The sequence below is a fragment of the Lytechinus pictus genome, chromosome 3 (assembly GCF_037042905.1).
Source record: "Lytechinus pictus isolate F3 Inbred chromosome 3, Lp3.0, whole genome shotgun sequence".
NCBI lineage: Eukaryota > Metazoa > Echinodermata > Echinoidea > Temnopleuroida > Toxopneustidae > Lytechinus > Lytechinus pictus.
Genome location: NC_087247.1, coordinates 8414603 through 8434251, shown reverse-complemented (window position 1 = coordinate 8434251; position 19649 = coordinate 8414603). Strand labels below are relative to the sequence as shown.

General features: G+C 35.8%; 1 protein-coding gene across 1 annotated transcript; it reads right to left on the bottom strand.

Moving 5' to 3' along the window:
* Window positions 1-1225: 1225 nt before the first annotated feature.
* Window positions 1226-18491, bottom strand: LOC129257884 (uncharacterized). The gene is made up of 14 exons (XM_064096291.1): window positions 18352-18491; window positions 15404-15556; window positions 14473-14541; window positions 14025-14170; window positions 12777-12945; window positions 11484-11626; window positions 10667-10910; window positions 10001-10036; window positions 9079-9169; window positions 8191-8419; window positions 6685-6881; window positions 6196-6293; window positions 5146-5223; window positions 1226-2943 (listed from the first exon to the last, which is right to left on the bottom strand). The coding sequence occupies exons 1-14, from the start codon at window positions 18382-18384 to the stop codon at window positions 1957-1959; spliced, it is 2673 nt and encodes an 890-aa protein (XP_063952361.1). The 5' UTR covers window positions 18385-18491; the 3' UTR covers window positions 1226-1956.
* Window positions 18492-19649: the final 1158 nt, after the last annotated feature.

Genomic DNA, 19649 nt, shown 5'->3' with positions numbered 1-19649 from the left:
TCTTACAGTGATCTCCGCAAAAATCTTGAGAGACTGCCGAAAGATCATTGAAAGACTATGAAGACCTTTGAAAGTTCATCGAAAGACTGCTGAAAGACCGCTGAAAGACCACTGAAAGACCTTTTCTTGTAAGACCGTTGTAAGACTGTTTTGAACCGTTTCAAAAATTTTTGGAGCCCATGAAGACCACGAAGACCGCTGAAAGATTGGTCAGGACTCGTGTAAGACCTCAAAGACCATTGTAGGTTCATTGAGAGACCTCTGTAAGATCGACCAAAATTCATGGTCTTTGAAAGGTCTTTCAGCGGTCTTGCTCTCTGTGGAATGGCCCCTTAAGACTCATGAGAGATCATTGAAAGACCAGGCAAAGTCCATGGAAAGAATTCTGAAAGATTACTTGTTGCATAAAAGATCTCTGAAAGACCATTGAAAGATCTCTTTTGGACTAGTCTAAGACCAGTAAGACAAGAAATATCCATCAGTCTTTCAGAGTTCTTTGAGGGGTCTTTCTGAGCCATTCCACAGAGATGACAAATTTCAGTGATCTTGAAGACCGCTGTAAGACCCCACCAATTTTAAAGGGGAATCCAACCCAAATGAAAACTTGTTTTTATAAGGAAAAGAAAAATCGGACAAGTTGATAGGTGAAAGTTTGATCAATATTGGACAAACAACAAGAAAGTTATGAATTTTTAAAAGTTGTAAATATTGGTAATCACTATACCCATGGAGACTTCAAATTGGCCGCATTTGGGATTTCATAGTGATGTAAGGCAAGGACTACTCTTTCATGTACTCCAATACATATTATGGCTAAAATGCAATTTTTCCTGCAAGTTTTATTTCAAATTGTATTTTTCTTTCATGAGGACATAAACACAATATACTACCTGGGTTATATTTAGATTACTGCCCCAGGGGAATGGGTACTTAGGAGAAAACCACAAATCCCTGATAATAAAGTACATGGCCTATGGGAAAGTTGTCCTTGCCTCTTGTCATAATTCACTTCCCCAGTTGCCAATTTGAAATCTACATAATATTAGTGATCTCAATTTTTAAAAAGCTGTAACTTTCTTATTGTTTGTCCGATTTCTTTCAAACTTTCACCTTTCCGTTTAATTTATTTTTCTCCTTCCCAACACAACATTTTATGGCCAAGGCTGGATTCCCCTTTAAGTATGTCAGTGGTCTTTCAAAGGTCTCCGTTCTGTGGAATGGGGGCCTAATGGCTTGTTTTTTTATGTTTAATTCTTACAAAAATAGTGACCATTGTATCAATTATAGTTCATAATGTCAGGTTTAGAACACTCTCTCATTATGTCAATATTTTCTAAATAATAATTGAACATAAAACAATTGTCTAAAAATATCTAGTTAAAGGATATTTGATTTGTTTGTCCCATTTCATGACAGGAATTAAAATTTTGTCATTACAAGTAGTGAAATTCAAACAAGCGTAACACAGAAAATTTCATCAAAGTAAGATGAAGAATAATAAAGTTGTAGTATTTTCATTTTCATAATAATATTAAACAAATCCAGCAAAAATCATATCATGAAGCAGTATTCAAGTGAGGGAGCGTATGATGATATGCACTCAGTATAATATGTACATATATGTTTCATATTTTGTGATAATGTAAAACTTGGTTTAATTCCTCATCGAAAATTTTGTGATACATAAAAAGCCCATTTATCGACAAAAAAGTAAATATTTCATGTGTCGCTATCTTTGGCTCCCTCATTGAAATACTCAATAAGGTATGTATATCACTGTTATGTAAACCTAAATGCTACTCCTTATTTTATATGTTACTTTGATGAATTTTGGGTGCCCACTGCCCAGTTTATTTAATAACTCAAATATATTCATTGTTGGGGTTGAATTGACCTTTGATTGAAATATAAATATTGATGCTCATACATAATAATAATAACAAGATGGAAGTGCATTCAGTCTCCAAATGTATCTTCAGCCAATGATTGCCTTCCTCTTGATATCCTCACTGCTTCTGCTGCTAATCCCTGCATGAATGGGATAGCCATGGGCTGCGGTCTCCAAGGGCTCGCCCCTTCTCCATCCTCCATCTCCAAACCTTGTTCTTCACCCGAGTCCCGTTTCACATCCTCTTGAGGTGTACAAGCGCTTTCTTCGGCCCTTACGGGAGCCTGACCATTGTCAGAGGTAACCTGACATGCACCCGATGTAAGATGTGCTGTGTTTCCCTGAGTCAGAGGATTCAGTCTCTTGCCGATGTTTTTCCTCGGCTTTGGAACGGGTCTCCTGATCGATTTCTCTGTGCTTCTTCCAATACCAGAGGCATCGTACCCCTCTCCACCTCCAGACGTGCGGACATCCTGGACAACATTCTCTGGTATCTGGTGGCTAGGATCTGGGCTACTTATGTGGTCATAGCCATCACTGTCTCGACCGTCTCCAATGTCAGTGACTGGTAACAAGTTTGTTCCTGATATAGAGTCCCCAGAATTATGGTTAAGATTCCTACTGTCGTCCTCATTATCACCGACTTCCAGTACCTTTGCTATGGATACTGACTCCTCAGAATCACCTATCTCATTTGCTCCGAGTTTGGATTTGTCTTTACCCGTATGGATCTTACTGTCTTCCTGACGTTCATGTGATGACGTCCGCTTATTTTCCACATCCATTGAACCATCAAGTCTATTCCCACTCTCTAAATCATGTGATGGATCATCATCAGAAACTGGGTTATTCGTCCTTTCATCATCCTTCATACTATCTACCTCTCCTCCAATCACGTCTCCACGTGGTTTCCTTTCTTCGGCTGAATCATCTCCTTCCCTTATTCTTCTCTTCTCCCTCCTCATCTTCTCCTTCTCTTCCTCTCTTTTAGACAGCACCGAGTGGAGTTCCACCAACATGTGCTTGGCATCTTCGGAATCTTGTTTTCTCTTTCTCTGTCAAATATCAAGAACATCAAGATTAGATATTACACCTCTAAATCGTTGTGTCGGTGGAAGAACGCCCTTAGCAGAGCATTTTTGCACATCTCATCGGTGCAGAGAAACGGCCCTTTATAAGCAATGCGCGAAAGTGTGGTGTTAAGGGTGTTCTTCCGACGACATGATGAAATGTGGATTTGATACAATACACAATACCAAGCCTTAACCCTAAATAGACTGGGCTATTTCGATGCCTAAGAAGACTGGGGGGGGGGGGGCTGATTCAGCCCTCCCTATGATCTCGGCCGTCGACCGCGACGAAAATTGGCACGTGCATTACCCATGGCATAATCTCCAAGACTGTAGGATCAAATTTTCCGAAAAATCTCATAATTCATTAATTATGCTAATTTATGCGTAAAATCAAAGATTTGCTCTAATTAACTAAATGAGGCCTCTAAACTGCTATTTTTTTATTCACAGACTCTTTGAAGGATTCTGATCAAATGTACTTTAAAAAAAATTCAATATCAAAAATCTTTTCTTATGTATGTATTTTATTGTTTTTCAAATTTCTTATGTATTTCTTTGTTTTTTATTGTTTTTTCAATGAAAATCGTCCGCTACTTTATTTTGACCATAAACAAGATGAAATTAATTGAGTTTGATGAGTAAAAATAATGATACATTTATGAATTTTGGCTAAAAACACAATTTGCATTGGATTTGTACACAAATTCATGTTTTTGAGCAATTTCGGGTTGACATGCACTCACAAAATGTTGCGTAATTTCGCAACCACGTACCCGGGGGTCGCAAATTTGGTCTCAAAAGTTGCGCAAGACTTAAAAGAAAAAAGTCATGGAACGGCGCGGCGCCAGCTTTTCGCGTTTCAGATTTATCGCGAAAAATGTCGAGGGGGGGGGGCTGAATCAGCCCCCCCCCCAGTCTTTTTAGGGTTAAGAGAGGCATTCATTCAAGTGTACTAACTGTTGAATATTTTTATCTAAATTTCTGATGTCCCTTTAATTATTCAGGATCCAGTAACACAACACAAGGATTGACCAAAAGGCTAATTTTTCATAAAGGAATGCATTGATCACTGTGTGCAATATCAACTCTATGATCGATTGATAAGCTTTGTATTAAGATGCCCAGATCACCATACCAGCACCGGACTCCTCGGCTGCGCACAATATAAATTTATACCCCCAAAACCATTATCAGATCAAAAATATATCAAACATAATTTTTCAAGTTTTTGTGAGCTTTGACCTTTTGACCCTTAAATCTAATCAGATCTTCATCATAACAAATGACCTCTAACCTTGTGACCCCCGATCGTATCTGATCACTGTCCCTCCAGTATGCATATACTAACCAAATTTGAAGTTGATACCTCAAACTGTTCTTTAGGTGTTGCGAATGTATGACTGTGACCTTTGTTCTTTGTCCCTGATACTCCAAATACTATTAGTTACACCCTGCTTGTTCACGTAATACAGGAAATATCTACGTCCTGGTTCCATATTCCATGAGGCCAGAGGCCGAATGGAATATGGAACCAGAACTTAGAAATTTCCTTTATTTCGTAAGAACAAGCAGGGTGTAACGATTTTATCTCCTTAAGTGGATCCTTATATTATTGCAGAATAGGGGAAATCAATGACATAACTGAAAAATTGCAAAATCCTGCATTTTGAGAGTGATTTTTGAAAGGAAGTCATTCGTGACATCACAGTAAAAAAAATGCGCATTTGCCATTGAAATTGATGCGTAAATAATGTGCAGCGCAATGATTGAATACGCATGTAATACGGCCTCATTACGTGGTTGAAATCAGCACTGGGCATTCGCATAACAATGAAAACAACATTAAAACAACAACAGCTAAACATCAAACAGGTGATACGGGCTCATATTACCTGTTTGATCTTGGTGACCCAGTAAAATATTTTTGTCTCACAGATAAATCGACCAATCAGATTACAGAAATCATGAGAAATATGGCCCACTAAGAGATAATGAATAAGATCATTGTCTATTCTAAATGCATATTTGGATCCAGTTTTAAGTTGATCACAAATGGGACAGATCACCATCAGACAATCAAAACTGGCAACCATCTGTGGTGGGCAGAGGCATAACAATCAGTGGAGAATGTAGTTATTCATACATATTCATTAATTTCCCTTGAAATCAGAGACACTAGCTTACCCTTTCTTCAATCAAGCCATCCATACTGTAATCGGGTATCCCGTCATCTCTATCAGGATCAATGTAAGCCTCAAATATCTACAGGATAAAGACATGTGGGAGATGAGTAAAAGTGAATATCAAAATAACGAAAAGGCAGTATATTACAAACAGACAATTAGTGGAGAGTTGCACATAGGCCTGTGAAAGAAAAAGAGTGGAAATGTGGGAAATACATAATAGTAATAATAATAATAATAGGCATTTATATAGCGCCATCTATCTAGAAATATTCTATTCCAAGGCGCACAAGAAAAGAAAGAAAGTTTGGATGAGTGTCAAAGTGACAATAACTAATACTGTTAGAAAAGATAAGACTTCAGTTTAGATTTGAAGGTCTCCAGTGATGGTATCATTCTTAAATATAACGGCAAATTATTCCAGAGAGAAGGTGCTGAGGCAGAGAAAGCTCGCGCACCATATGCTACACGTGTCTTGGGAGTCTTAAGAAGTTGCTGGTGTGATGATCTTAGGCTACGAGTACAAAAACTTAGTACAAAAACTTTTGGAAAAAAACAAACATGGATAGCACTTGCCAGAGTCGATCAACAGATAAATGTTTCATAAAAAATGGTTTACTTTTAAGAACAAGGTCTTTGACTTTTATATTAGAGCAAGTTTGGCGCAATTGAGTTTGCTTTATAATAACAGTTGACTTTGAACAAGGTCTTTAACTATTATGTTAGGGTGAGTTTGGAGCAATTGAGTTTGCTTCATGATAACAGTTGACTTTTGACAGGTAGACTGGAATAAACTGTGGTAAATTATTATCATCATCATTATCATTGTATCATCATCCTCATCATCATCATTATCACTGTATTATCATCATCATCACCCTCATCATCATCATCATCATCATCATCATCCTCATCCTCATCCTCATTCTCATCCTCATCATTATCCTCATCATCATTATTATCATCATTGTTATTTTATTTATTTTTTATTGTTATTACTATCATTAGTTATTTCATTTTTGGAGGGAGGTGGAATGAAGGTCATGCTCACCTCTTCTTCAATGAAATCAATATCCTTGTCCTTGGGTGATATAAAGTCTAGATGTTGGGGTGTTGGTAGGTCAGCTTTGGTTTCTGTCTTGATCATCACTGCAGATATCAAATCAAGCAGAAAGACAAGGAGAAGATGGAAGATAAACGAGAGAGAAAGGAGGCGAGCGAGAAAGAGATAACGAGAGAGAGAAAGATGGCATAAAGGAAAAGAGGGTGAGGGGTAGATAGGGAAATATAAAATGAGAAGGGGAAGAGGGATAGAGATTATGAAGAGGAGAAAGAGAGAATAAGAGAAAGAAAACTTCATGTATATTTAAAAAAAGGGGGACAAAACAAAACAAAAACATATGCATCTTTTAAGCAAATCATATTTGTGAAGATACTGATAGTATATTGCAGATACACGAGCCATATCATATTTCATGACAATTCCTTTCATAATGACTGATTGTTCTATTTATTTCCAGAAGACAAGCAATAAATTCACCTGGTTCTTTCTGCTTTGCTGGCTCCATATGGCCTGCCAGTTTGGCAAGAGCAGTCTCGGCTTCATGCAGGCAAGTTTGGCAAGCCTCCAGATGACCTTTGACCTCTGACAGTAACTCGTCAAGCTCATGTATCTCAGAGTCCCTGAAGTCAGACGTTCCTTCCTCCGTACATGTTCTACTTTCAATCTGCATAGCACTGGAAAGAATAAAGAGGAAAAAAAGTTAAAAATAATCATATGGCAGGTTTCTCTAATATTTAGTGTAAAGTTTGTGCAATAACACTTCTCTTTCATCTGTGTTTGGGGTTTCAATCTAGGAAACTGTAGTCAATTATACTGAAAATAAACTACATGAATGTAGGCAGATAAACATTGTGATGCAATCAGTTAGAAAGGCCAGAAAGAGAGTTCACAAGATTACCAAAATATTATGTTTCATTTTAAAACAGCATGATGTCTAGCTTTATGTAATCATTATGAACTAAACTTTTCCATCATCACCGTCATCATCATCCTCCTCCTCCTCCTCCTCATCATCATCATTATAATCATCCTCATAACCATGAAGTCGTGATATCTAAGTACCCAAACCAACACCCAAAATCTTCACATTGAGTCTCACTAATACATTCTTCTGCAGAGGGAAAGCTTGGGAAACACAAAAATGTGCTTCAGTCTTACAAAGAGTTGCGATTGATCCGATCAATCACAACTATGGACAGCCAGCAATGTCGACATCTAAAATGCATGAATGTTCAAACTGTTTTCTAGATATGACGTAAATTACATAAATTCATTGTTTTCTTGACAGTTTGGTGTGTTCACCTTTGTTTACAAAAGACATTTTAAACATTTTATGTAGAAAAAATTATGACACTGATGGATTTCTATAGATTTACGATTGATTGGATCAATCGTAGCTCTTTGTAAAACGGGCCCTCCTCTTCTCTTAATTAGTTCAAGGGATGGGTTGGAGGTTTATGTATGTTTACCTAGGTGTTTCTGGTCCGGTGTTCAATTCAATACTTAAGCCTGAATTTACTCGGTATTTTGCTTAATCTAAGTCAGCCGCCTACCTGGCTTAAGTCTAGCTTGCGTGCAGCTTACAGACATGATCAGGGTTCCCAGCTTTTCAAGAGAACAAAATTCCCTGATTTTTCCCTGATAATTATTTAAACCCATTTCCAGTTTCGATATGCAAAAAAATATAACAGAGTCTGACTGACTACCGTGCTTTCGACTTTTGGGCTGATCAAAATTCCCTGATTTTAGGTATTTTTCATAAAATTCCCTGATTTTTCCCTGACTGGAAAAAAGTAAAATAATTTTCCCTGATTTCCCTGATGATACATGCAGTCATATATTCTGCGCACAGATGGAAACATACATCGCACAATGAATATTTGGCTCAAACGTTATGAAGTCACAAAGATTTTTAGCAAGTGTTTTGCTTATAATTGAATACCGGCCCAGGAGTACAAACAGAACTAGTATTGCAACCCCTACCTTTTCATAGTGACGTCCAGATGCAATCTGAGGGCACGGGCTGCAGAAGGGAGGATATTAGAGGGCCCCCAAATCTCTCCGGTCTCACAGGCTTTGTTCTGTGTATTGACATCTGACGGGAGTGGTGACATTGGTTGATGAAGCTTGTAAGAGTTCTTCAGGGTTGCAAGATCCCGACCTGCTAACATTGTGACATTGTCTAGTGTTGAATGTGAGCTAGATGTGACTCCTATGGGCAAATAATGATAAAAAAATGTTGTACTCATACCATACTACCTCTTCCGACAATAATTATCTCCACATGTTCCCTTGTTTCAGTCTAGCAACCCCAAATACTTCACTTTATCCCACTGGGACATATAAAAACCCAGCTTACTTCTTGACAACTTCTCTTCTGTAATATTTTCCTCAACACGATCAAGGAATTCAAACAAACAGTAAGTTGGTTGTAGATTATTGTTTCCTTCAAAGTCTCGCTGTACAGCTTTGTCTGAAAATGTTTAACTTTGGTATTAATTACTCTCTGATAGGATTCATAAAAGGGGGAAATATGGCTTACCAAAGGGCACCTGTGCTGTCATTGTCAGGTAGTCTCACAAATTTTTTCACCTCTGTCTGCTATAATACCATTTTGTAAGGGTATTTCACTTTGTACATTATTCTTGAAAACATACTTTTCAACAGAATTATTGATACAAACTGGGAGAAGTTGCTAGGCCATTTGTTATACAAAGTGTCTATCTCTGACTCGTACAATAAGTTACAAGATATGTCTAGATGACTGTTCTCATTCTACAAGGAGTTTATCGTTTCATAATTCGACAAAGGCACATGTAGCAAAAAGTCCCAGCCCCTTTCTAATGCATTTCATTAAATGTGTAAACGTACCTGAAGAATCAGCCAACAGATCAGGTTTGAGACACAGGAGATATCTTCTGATAAACTCAGACAACTGATCACTGTACAGATTAGAAATAGCCTAAAAGAACGAAATAAAAAAGAGGATTAAAAAAAAATATATATATACATTTATTCAAGCACAGAGCTCAATTCTGCTAACTTTGATAACTGGAAGTTTTAACTGGTTTCAGTCGGATCCATGGAGCCATACACACTGGTTTCACTGTACTTATCAAATGAAAATTTTTACAGCTAAAATGAATATCTCTAACGTGGAATAAAATATATCAACTTCAACAGAACTTTTGCTAAGAATAAACCAGAAAGTTTGCAATTGCTTTTGAGATGTGAAAATTGAAAGGCTTCAAGCATGTCTCTACTCTGCTGTATTTTTCAATAATGATATTGATAATAGATATGATTTATAATGTGCCAAGTCCACTCTGAGGGCTCCTTTTAGATAGGATAATGTTAAATTCGTCTTTATTACTCGGTATCAATAATTCAAAAGACAAGTCCACCCCAATCAAGTTGGTCCTCATTGTCAAATCTATAAAAAATGAAATATTGTATAATTCCAACAATAAAAAACAAAAGAAATAGTGAGTGATGGACATCATCGACTGACTCACCTAGTTGTGCATATAACTCTTTTGTGAAAAATAAGCGAAACTTTAAAATGTCATAACTTTCTTATTTTACATCCGATTTTGATGAAATTTCAGCACTATGCTAGTTTGATTTTTCTCTATTTATTCAAGTCAGCATTTTCCTGGGGTGGACTTGACCTTTAAATATCCTTCAACTATTTTGTTTCAAATAAATACTCTAAGTAAATGCATAAAAATCATATATATATATATGTACATTCACAGATATAATTAGAAGCACCCCAACAGTACATATTTACCTTTAAATATGAAGTCGGATACGGTCCTGTACCATCCTGAACAAGTAAAAAAAAGAAAGCAGATTTTAGGAAATGTTCCATATATCAATAAACATTTCTTTTCTTGTATTTCTTTAATATGAAGGTCGATTTTGACGTAGATACTAACTGAAATCCTAGAACATAACAATTTTTCGAAAAGTAAGTTTTTGAAAAATTTCATGACACAAAATGAACAAGAAAAAGTGAGTGTCTTCTGCTCTCTCATATATCATTTTTGTAAATAATCTACGACGGTCACTGTTAGCCATTGACTGCACATGCAGCCATCCCAGTTTAGCTTTCAAAACGAGCTGCAAAAGAATTCTTCAAGACTGTTTCGTGTAATTAAACTAAACTTTATCATGTCATAACTTTCTTATTTTTACAGTGGATTTTGAGGAAATTTCAGCGTTGTGCTTGTTTATTCTTCTTTTTCTCTCTTTATTAATTATTCAAATTTAACTTCATGTGAAGGCACGATTGAACTGAAAGCTTTTCATGGAGTATGATTTTTAGCAAGTTTTATTTGGTCAACTATCACAAATATATACTGCCTAATAAAGACTTTGGAACTCATTTTAGCCAGTCTGTCTTCAAATTGAGCTGCATTTTTTTTTAATTATGAGAAATATTTCCTTCACTTACATCAGTTAAAATTGACAAGTCTCCAGCTAGACGTTGCAAATCGGTGGTTGCCAGATAAAGATCTTCTAAATCTCTATGCTCTTCCTCTCTTAATCGAGCATCATCTATGGTTGACAGCATGGCTTGCCTCAAAGACATAAACTGGTTTCTTGCAGCTTGGAAGATGGCCTGTCTTAGAGCAGGACACTGGAGTTGTGTTTGGCTACCCCTCTCCAGATGAGATATGGGGGTGAATGGTGTCATCCTAAATGAAAAGACAAAGAAGATCCATTGTATCTCTTCTCACACTGCAGACGATAACATTCATGCCAGTTCTTTTAAACTGTAACATACATTCGAGTTGATTTTAAACACTCACTTAAAAAGACTTAACCTTTAATAACAAAGCAAGCAGCAATCCATAGTGTAAAATCCTAATTCAAAGTAAAAATATTTGTCCTTGCTAATGGCTATAGAAGGTTAACTGTCTCCACTGAGCATATTTTTTACAGTGATACACTGACTCCCCTCGATAAATGACAACTAGGGTGCGAACTCGAGCAAAGTGGTCTGAATGTGAAGCCTACAATGACTTGCGTACAGAAGGCCCTTTTGCTCAATTGAAACAGCAAGTTTTTTATATGCTAGTCTTGTGTGAAGACCCACTTGTTGATCAAAGTTTCAATAAGGGTCTGTATCATATGAATTAGACCAGATGACAGAAGTGACTCTATTCTTTACAGCATGTGATATAACTGTGATTGATTTATCATAAAGGATGAATAATTTTTTTTTTCTAGGATGTGCTGTATATCACTAGTATTAGTTTTAAACTCACATTGTATAGCCTCTTAAAATGACTTCCACCTCTTGGACATAGAGCACCGACTTTTTCAGGAAATGTCCGAATGACTTTTGGGAATACAAAAACTTATCAAAACTTTTATCCTGATGACGATGAGCCCTCCATAATCTGAAATACTATAAAAATAAAACAACATAGAAAGGCAATGATGAAATCAGGTTTAAAAATGAAAACTTTAGACCACATCCATTTCTATTGGATGCATAAAAACAGACATTATTCAATTAACAACCATATTTTGCTGTTAAACTGCTGTGCTGTATTTTACGGTTTTCATCTAACTTCCTTTTACATATCTCAATGATGAGACTTTTTACATGCCAAATTTATTGCAAAATTAAAATTGATTTAAAAAAACAGTAATATGGAACAGTGCAATGGTTTTAAGTACTCAAAATTGTCTTGATAATTATCAATTATTTTTGCTCACTCGCTTCTCTTGCTCATAAATTTTCAAAAAACAGTGCACCATATAAAAAAACTCAGCCCTGTCAAACCTTTGCCTCATTACATAACTCCATTTCTGTATACTTAACAATTTCTTAAAAGAGTAATTATGTTGTCTTTTTAATTCTATTTGTAAGTTTTTTTGTTTACATTTTGGTTATTATTATTTAAATGTCATGGTATTTTCATCTTCTATCCATGTGTTCACATTCAAATCAAATGCATTTCCTTTCTTGCTGTTTGTATTTCTAACTCATTCATACCATTGCTTTACACAGTCCCTACTAAAACCAGTCTTATAACCAAATTTGAATAAAGATTTAAAAAAATCTTAATGAATGTTGTTTTAGCAGTAAAATTCACTAACTTTTATTAAGAGTGTGGAAATACTTTCATGAATTTCATACACCATTTAATTGATAGTCTATATTGATGTCAGTAATGTCCTACATTTCATGATAAAAAAAATTCATAAAAATTGAAAATTTCATCAAGATTTATACCTGGAATTTATTCAGATGATATACATCATACCTTTAAAAAATGTCAACCCTCTTGATATGAAACATAAAAACCAGCTTTAATGACGTACACACATTACTTTGTATTTTTTACTACCTAATTTTATATGGAAAAATAACGACACAAGTTACAATTTATACTGATAAGTACTTATTCTTTAAACTACCAACTATTTCCAGTTTCTATTGTACAAACATGAAGGAGAAAAGAATTGTAGAAATTATTCTGTAAACATGCAATGATGTGAAAGAAGCGCAAGAAAGGTTTACCCAATGAAGGAGCAAAGAATATCCGTACCTGCCACAGAACACCAACTTGCCACATCAGACTGAGAAACAAAATCGTCATGACAACAGCGTACACAAGGATGTCCAGGGCATTGAAAGCTTCCACAGCATTCAGCAGCAACTTTGGATGACAGACCCCAGATAGGAACATGGTATGACTGAGCATCAGTAGACCAAGACTGAATAGGATAACAAAAAACATCCATACCATATCATGAGGATAACAACGATTTACTGCTGATGCACATGCCTTGCATAGACTGTGTAAATTTCTAATATGTGAAGAATCATATAGGCCCTAATTCACAAAGGTGGTTTTGAAAACCCACGGATGAGTCCATAGTTTATGCAGATTTTCTGTATAAATTACGCTTATTTTACCGCGAATATTAAAAAATGTCCAATGCTGATGCTGATGCGCGCTTTTGTCACAGTGCACCTAATTGACGCCTGTTGCCGTGGTTATCCACGCTATTTTATTCAGGAGTCCACTGTTTGAAGAGTGGACTCATTACTCAAATCCTTGGACTCATGAATAAAATAGCGTATCTAACCATGGTAACAGGCGTCAATTTGGCACACTGCGACAAAAGCGCGCATCAGCATTGGGCATTTTTTATACACGCGCCCGATACGCGCTAAATTAAGCGTAATTTATACAGGAAATCTACATAAACCATGGACTTAACCGTGGGTTTTCTAATCCACCTTTGTGAATTCGGGCCATAAAGTTTTCTTCCATAAGTAAAGAAAGGCCCGTGTTTTATTTAATCTCTATCCACAGGATGTTAGGAGTAAACTACGATAGCCATCACAATTAACATTAACAAAATTGAATACACACACACACAAAAACAAAAAACAACAAAATATTAATTTATCAAAATAAAATAAAAAGTACCTCAAAAAGTGATTATAAAATGGGCAAATATCAAATAAAGCACTGAATTTTGATAATTTGAAGGCAACTTATATAAAACTCATCATTGAGATTTTTTTCCTTAATTAATAGATCATTCATGTTTAGTGGGTAAGTTTTAATGGTCAAAACATCAGAAATATATAATTCGTGTTTTGACAGAATTACCTTAATAATCATGTTCTGAAGAAATCTTTCTTTAACCTAACATGTTCTGTCTTGCTAGAATTTATCACATATAACAGTGCATCTTATGACAAACTAAAAATCTTAGGGTCTCTTTTAATTTTTACAGCATTTCAGATGCAAAATAAGACTAAACCTTCCTTTGATACTTACATAATCAACCAGAAAATGATCTTTGCTCCACTTTGCTTAGGTTTATCAGAAACGCCAAGTAATGTCGACAATACAGCCGCATCATCTTCATTCAAACATCTGCTTCTCATTGCAAGAGTATAAAACTTCGGAACTTTATGGTTATTCTGCCAATAACAAGTGAAAGAGAATAAACATTGTGTAAGATTCACATGGATCTATAACTTTTTGGAAACATACCATGCAATGAAGTGCCAATAATTAGTTGAAAATTATTGTTTTTATAAGGGGGGGTCTTTTCAAATTTTTAAATGAGGTGAAAGTAGTGGCAAAAAAGTGAAGAGGTAAAATTATTTCCAGTAAAAAAAAACAGACAAAATAGATATGAAATTGAAAATAACAAAAACCATCATTACATTGAAATGTATATCATGAACTTAGTTCAAACTTAGAATTTAGAGAAACTTACTAAATATGCTAAAAATTCTTGCCTGTCCACAGGCAACACAATTCCATGTGTAATTTTGGTTATCCCCACCTGTAAAGGAAATGGAAATTAAAAAGCATTTTGAATGATAAGTACCATGTATAGGGCAAGAGAACATTGTGAAGAAATTGTGAAGAAAGAAGAGATAAAAAAGTACAAGCTGTCCAATGGATATATTTGTACAAATACGTAATTCAACTTGAAATTTATAGCTATTTACATCCTTTATTTATTTCAGTATATTATGCTGCATGGACAGGGTCACATACATCTACATTCATTTTGTATCACAGACGATAATCATATGAGCATAAATTTTCATACTGTGAAATGGCATTGTATCCACATGTATATAGTTTAAAACTCTATCTATAAAATCATTTATCATTCTATCCATCAATCGGTAAGTCATTCTTTTATTACCATCTATCCAGTCAACCAATAAACTAAGCATCAATCATGGACACACTCACTCTACTTATTTATTTTTAGGGGTCCACAAACTATGAGCATTTGCTTGTTAGCAAATCCCTGTTTCCATAGATATTGACCATACGTAGGTGATTTGCTCTTCTTTATATTATTCATACATACGATGTCACTGAAATACTTTTTTTTCAGTTGGAAATATAGTAAACAATCAATCAATCAATCAATCAATAATTTTCATTCATTCATTCATTCATCCAGTCTCTCAGCCATTCATTCATCCATTCGTCCATCCATCCATCCATTCATCCAGTCACTCAGCCATTCATTCAGTCATTCAGCCATTCATTCAGTCATTCATTCATTCAGCCATTCATTCATTTACTCACTCACTCACTCACTCACTCATTCATCCATCCATCCATCCATCCATCCATCCATCCATCCAGTCACTCAGCCATTCATTCATTGTTTCAGTAATTACCTGGATGACTTTACAAACATCACGAAGGCGCTTTGTGAGACCTCTTCTCTGTTTTCCTGGTGATATTGCACCCTCAACCCCAGCTGTTCTTTGGAAACACTGGAAACCATCATCTGGACAAGCTTCTTTTAAATACTGATAGAGAGGAGAACCCTGTACAACAGAATACATTAATTTCACAAGTTATTTGTACATCCTGATTAGTATGCAAATGAGGGAATCGATGACATCACATAACTCACTAATTCTTTTGTTATTTATTATACGATTCAATAGCGCATTTTTTTCTTCATATTAATGAGAAACAAGATCGGGTTTACAAGTTTCCTTGCTTCAAATTGCAAGCGAATTTGCGTCATTTTCTTTGATCTACACTTAAACACACACACAAAGTGTCAGCATACATGCATGTAACTGATGGCCAGGCCTGCTACACCAGAGCTGATAGTATACAAATAATGCATGCAGCCGAGTGCGTTAGTGGAAATGCAGAGCACGCAAGGTTTCTTTAGATAGGTGCCGCACTGTGCACGAGCCGCTGGCGGCGAGTGCCCAGCGTGCACCATCTGAAGAAACCGAGCTTTCTCTGCATTTACTTTTACGCACGACAGAGCAAGTGCATTATTTGTTTTATAAAATAGCAACACAGAAACAAATTCTTGAAAAGTTACAGTACAGTTTTGTTGGACTTCTCCCGGGACTTCTACCGCACTGGTTTGCTTGAGCGTGCAATGTCAATTTTCGTTGCGCACCTTTTGCACTGCCGTGCAGTGCACCAAAAAAGTTGGGTGTCATGTGACGCGTATTGGCCAATCGCGATGCTTGAAATAATACACCTATTTTATAAATAGGGATTTCAACTGCATGCTGCACCAGCACCTCCCGATCAAACTCTGAATCAGAGTGAACAATCTCGCATGAAAAATAGTTTTCCCACAAAAATAATCACAAAATTGTGAAATTGTTATAATTATATGGATTCTCAAATTACTGATTTGGAGACATGATCAAAGGATCGAGTTTCATAACTGTTTCATTCTTTGTTTTGAGTCCTCTTGTGATCGATTGGTCCAGACGTAGTGGGGAAAAAAGTGCATGTGGACGTGAGTGCCACAATGATTCATCTAATTTTCTACTTTGACAATGTTTCACTTTGAAATTTCTAAAATATATTTCTAATGATTTTTTAAACATATTTTCAGAATATGTCATTGAAATTTAATATAAATGTATGTAGAATTTCAGACGATTGGTTTTTTTTTGTGTTCTAAGTTTGAGCTTTCTTCCTTTTTCGAAGTTCTATTCCTTTCTTTCTTTGTTTTCTTTCCTCTTTTTTTCTTAATCCCTTCTTCTATCCTTCCTTCATGCCCTATTCCGTTCCATCTATCTTTCTTTTCAATCTTTCCTAGTTTTCTTTCTGTGTCCATTTATTTTTTTAATTCTTTCCTTCTTTATGTCATTCAATCTTTTTTCTAGTTCTTTCCTTCTTTAAAAAAAATAATTTCTTCATTCCTTTCTATCCTTTAATTTTTCTTTCCTTTTTTTCCCTTGCTTTCTTTATTTCTTTCTTTCATTCCTTCCTTAATTCTTTCCTTATTTCTTTCTGATTGTTCTTCTCTGTTATTTTTCTTTCTTTTGTTGTATTTCCTTCCCTCCTCCTTTTCTCATCTTTTCTTTTCTTCTGTTTCTTTCTTTCAAAGAGAGAAGGGAAACTTTTATCTATCCTTCATTCTTTTTCTTACTTTATTTTTATTTCTTTTTCTAATCATTTTACTTTAATTCATTTTTTCCCCTTTTCTTTCTTCTCCCTTCATCTCATTTTTCTTATCTATTTTTCTTTCTTTCCTTCCCTTTTCATCCTTTCTTCCTTTCCTTTTTTCTTTCCTTCCTTTTTTTTTCATTTTATTACTTAGATCTACTTATGAATTCTTCTGAATGCAGTCCTAAGACTGTATTCAGCTCCAAATTCTTTCTACTCTTTTTAGGTTGGCCGGATCATGTCCTGATCCTGGTGGGTCAGCATCAAACTATAAAATCACTGGTTCACATTTCCAAAACTTATCCAGTCTATTCTCAAAGTTGTGTGTGGTTAGGTATACAATACTAAACTTGCAATACGTGTGAGTGTGTGTGGACATGAGTCACATGACACTGTCTGGCCTGGGACTGGGTGCATACTAATAATTCTCCCTTAATTCCTCTCTTTTTTCTTTCCTTTTTTGTGCTAAAAGTAGATTCATTATTCATATTGATATTGATTCATATTGATGAGATGGTATTGAAAGATGACATAATGAAAATCGATTTAAGTGCAAACTTAAGTATTTTAAAGTGATTTGTTAACATTGGTTTGACTTTAAAAAAATCTGAGCTAGAACTTAGGTCACACTTGTCACCTGTGTCTGTGATATGTTACAAAAATGAAGCCCAGAAAAAATTGCGTTCGAAAATAATTATTTAGTGCTTCAAAATTGAAATATAAAGTGACCGAAAACACCATCTTAATTTCATCCCATACACTTATGTGTACTATTTAGGCGTCTATAAGACGCCTATTTACAAAATCGGGGTTTGCCTTGTTATTTTTTTTGTAATTCAAATTGTAGTTTTAGCTTTTCATTCTCAATAATGGTTGTTTTCAGGGTTTATTAGTTCTAATACATGCACTTGTACACATGTTTCATCTTGGTTTGAGATTTTTTTAAATCGGCTGCTGACAAAGTCAAAGTTAAACAATACCTTTAAGCCTATTTATATGTATCGACGGTTTTTCCGTCCTGCGATTCTTGACCGCATCCAGGGCCCGAGCTTCGCCGCTCCGGCGGCGGAGGCCAGAGCGGAGCTCCCCAAGGCTGAGGGCAGATATCTCTTGCGGACATTTGTACATTTGTCATATTGATATCTTAGTTTCATTATTATATTGAAGGAAATAAATATTGCATCCTCACCTTAAGGACTACCTCTTCATCATCTGTATCCATTTTCAGCAACAGAAATTAAAAATCTCTCGCGTCTTTTGCCTTAGTTTTGGGTAACTGTCTTCGACTTCGGCCGCGCCTGAGCGAGTAATGTGTATGGTATGCCGATTGTCCACTATTATTATTGTAGTTTCGGACATTATTATACCATTCTCAGCGCTATTTAATCCGTTATTTGGGGATTATATTCTTCTGATTATATTTATACATATGAAAAAATCATTGTCTATTCATTTCATTTGAATTATAAAAATATAAATACATATTCAAATTTTCACTGAACTGCATAGTAATCGGAGTTCCATACTCCCAAACCGAAGGGGGGGGGGGCACTGATCTCTCCTCTAGAGGAGAGATCAGGGGGGGGGGTCGAGCATGAAGAACAAGCCATGTAGGAGGGTAAGTGAGAGGAATATATAGTCCGGGGTAATAACAGGAATAGCAGAAGTAGAACAGAAAGAAACTGTACCCCGTCCACAAAAATCGTTCCCCGGCTCGATCCCCCACATGAATTCTATCTAGAATTTATGGGGGGGGGGGGGGGTCAGGTTCTGAAAAAAATATGGACCAGAGGGATTGATCAAGCACGGGTAGGATCGAGGTTCACATTTATGTATAATTTATATTTTAATAGGTTGTTTCTCAAAAAAGGAGTTTATTTAGGTCTTCGATCATTACTCCAGATAGAAAAATAACGCGAGCTGATTTTTTTTAATACCAGCCAGGCCCCTGAAAAGAAGAAATTCAAAAATCCTATAAAAGAATTTATGGGTAGCATAACTAATTAGTATTACACTAAGCAAGGGTTTTGAAAATGGGGTGGGTTAGGGGGCCGGGGGTGGCCATGCAAAAAAAAAAAACAGAATGAGAAAGGCATTTTTTAACGTTTTTGTACACATTTGCTGAAAAAATGGGGGACTTAAACCCCCTTCGTTCCAAGCGCCCGGTTCCGAGCCCCTGCTAACATAAGTTTTCCAGGTTGAATGTCCACTGATTGGAACCAATCGTCCATCATATAGATGATATAAGTACAGTAGTTCAAATGTCCGCATATATATGATTTACTGGATGAATCGCTAGCAACAGATATAGACATCCTCTGAATGCCCGAAACCCTAGAATGCAGGTATTTATAATGTATTTACCCGAGTAACAAATTATGTTAATTTATATCAATAAAGATACAAAAAAGAGTAACAAATAGGCAAAAAGACATGAGCAGAATTATGTCACCAAAGTACCACACTATCTTCCCCTCTAGCTTTTAA

Coding starts and splice junctions, on each gene's coding strand:
- LOC129257884 (XM_064096291.1), bottom strand. CDS start 18,384: ATGGATACAGATGATGAAGAGGTAGTCCTTAAG. Junction 10,911..11,483: donor ATTTTAAGAGGCTATACAAT/GTGAGTTTAAAA, acceptor CTTTTCATTTAG/GATGACACCATTCACCCCCA. Junction 6,882..8,190: donor CTGGACGTCACTATGAAAAG/GTAGGGGTTGCA, acceptor TATTCTTTCCAG/TGCTATGCAGATTGAAAGTA.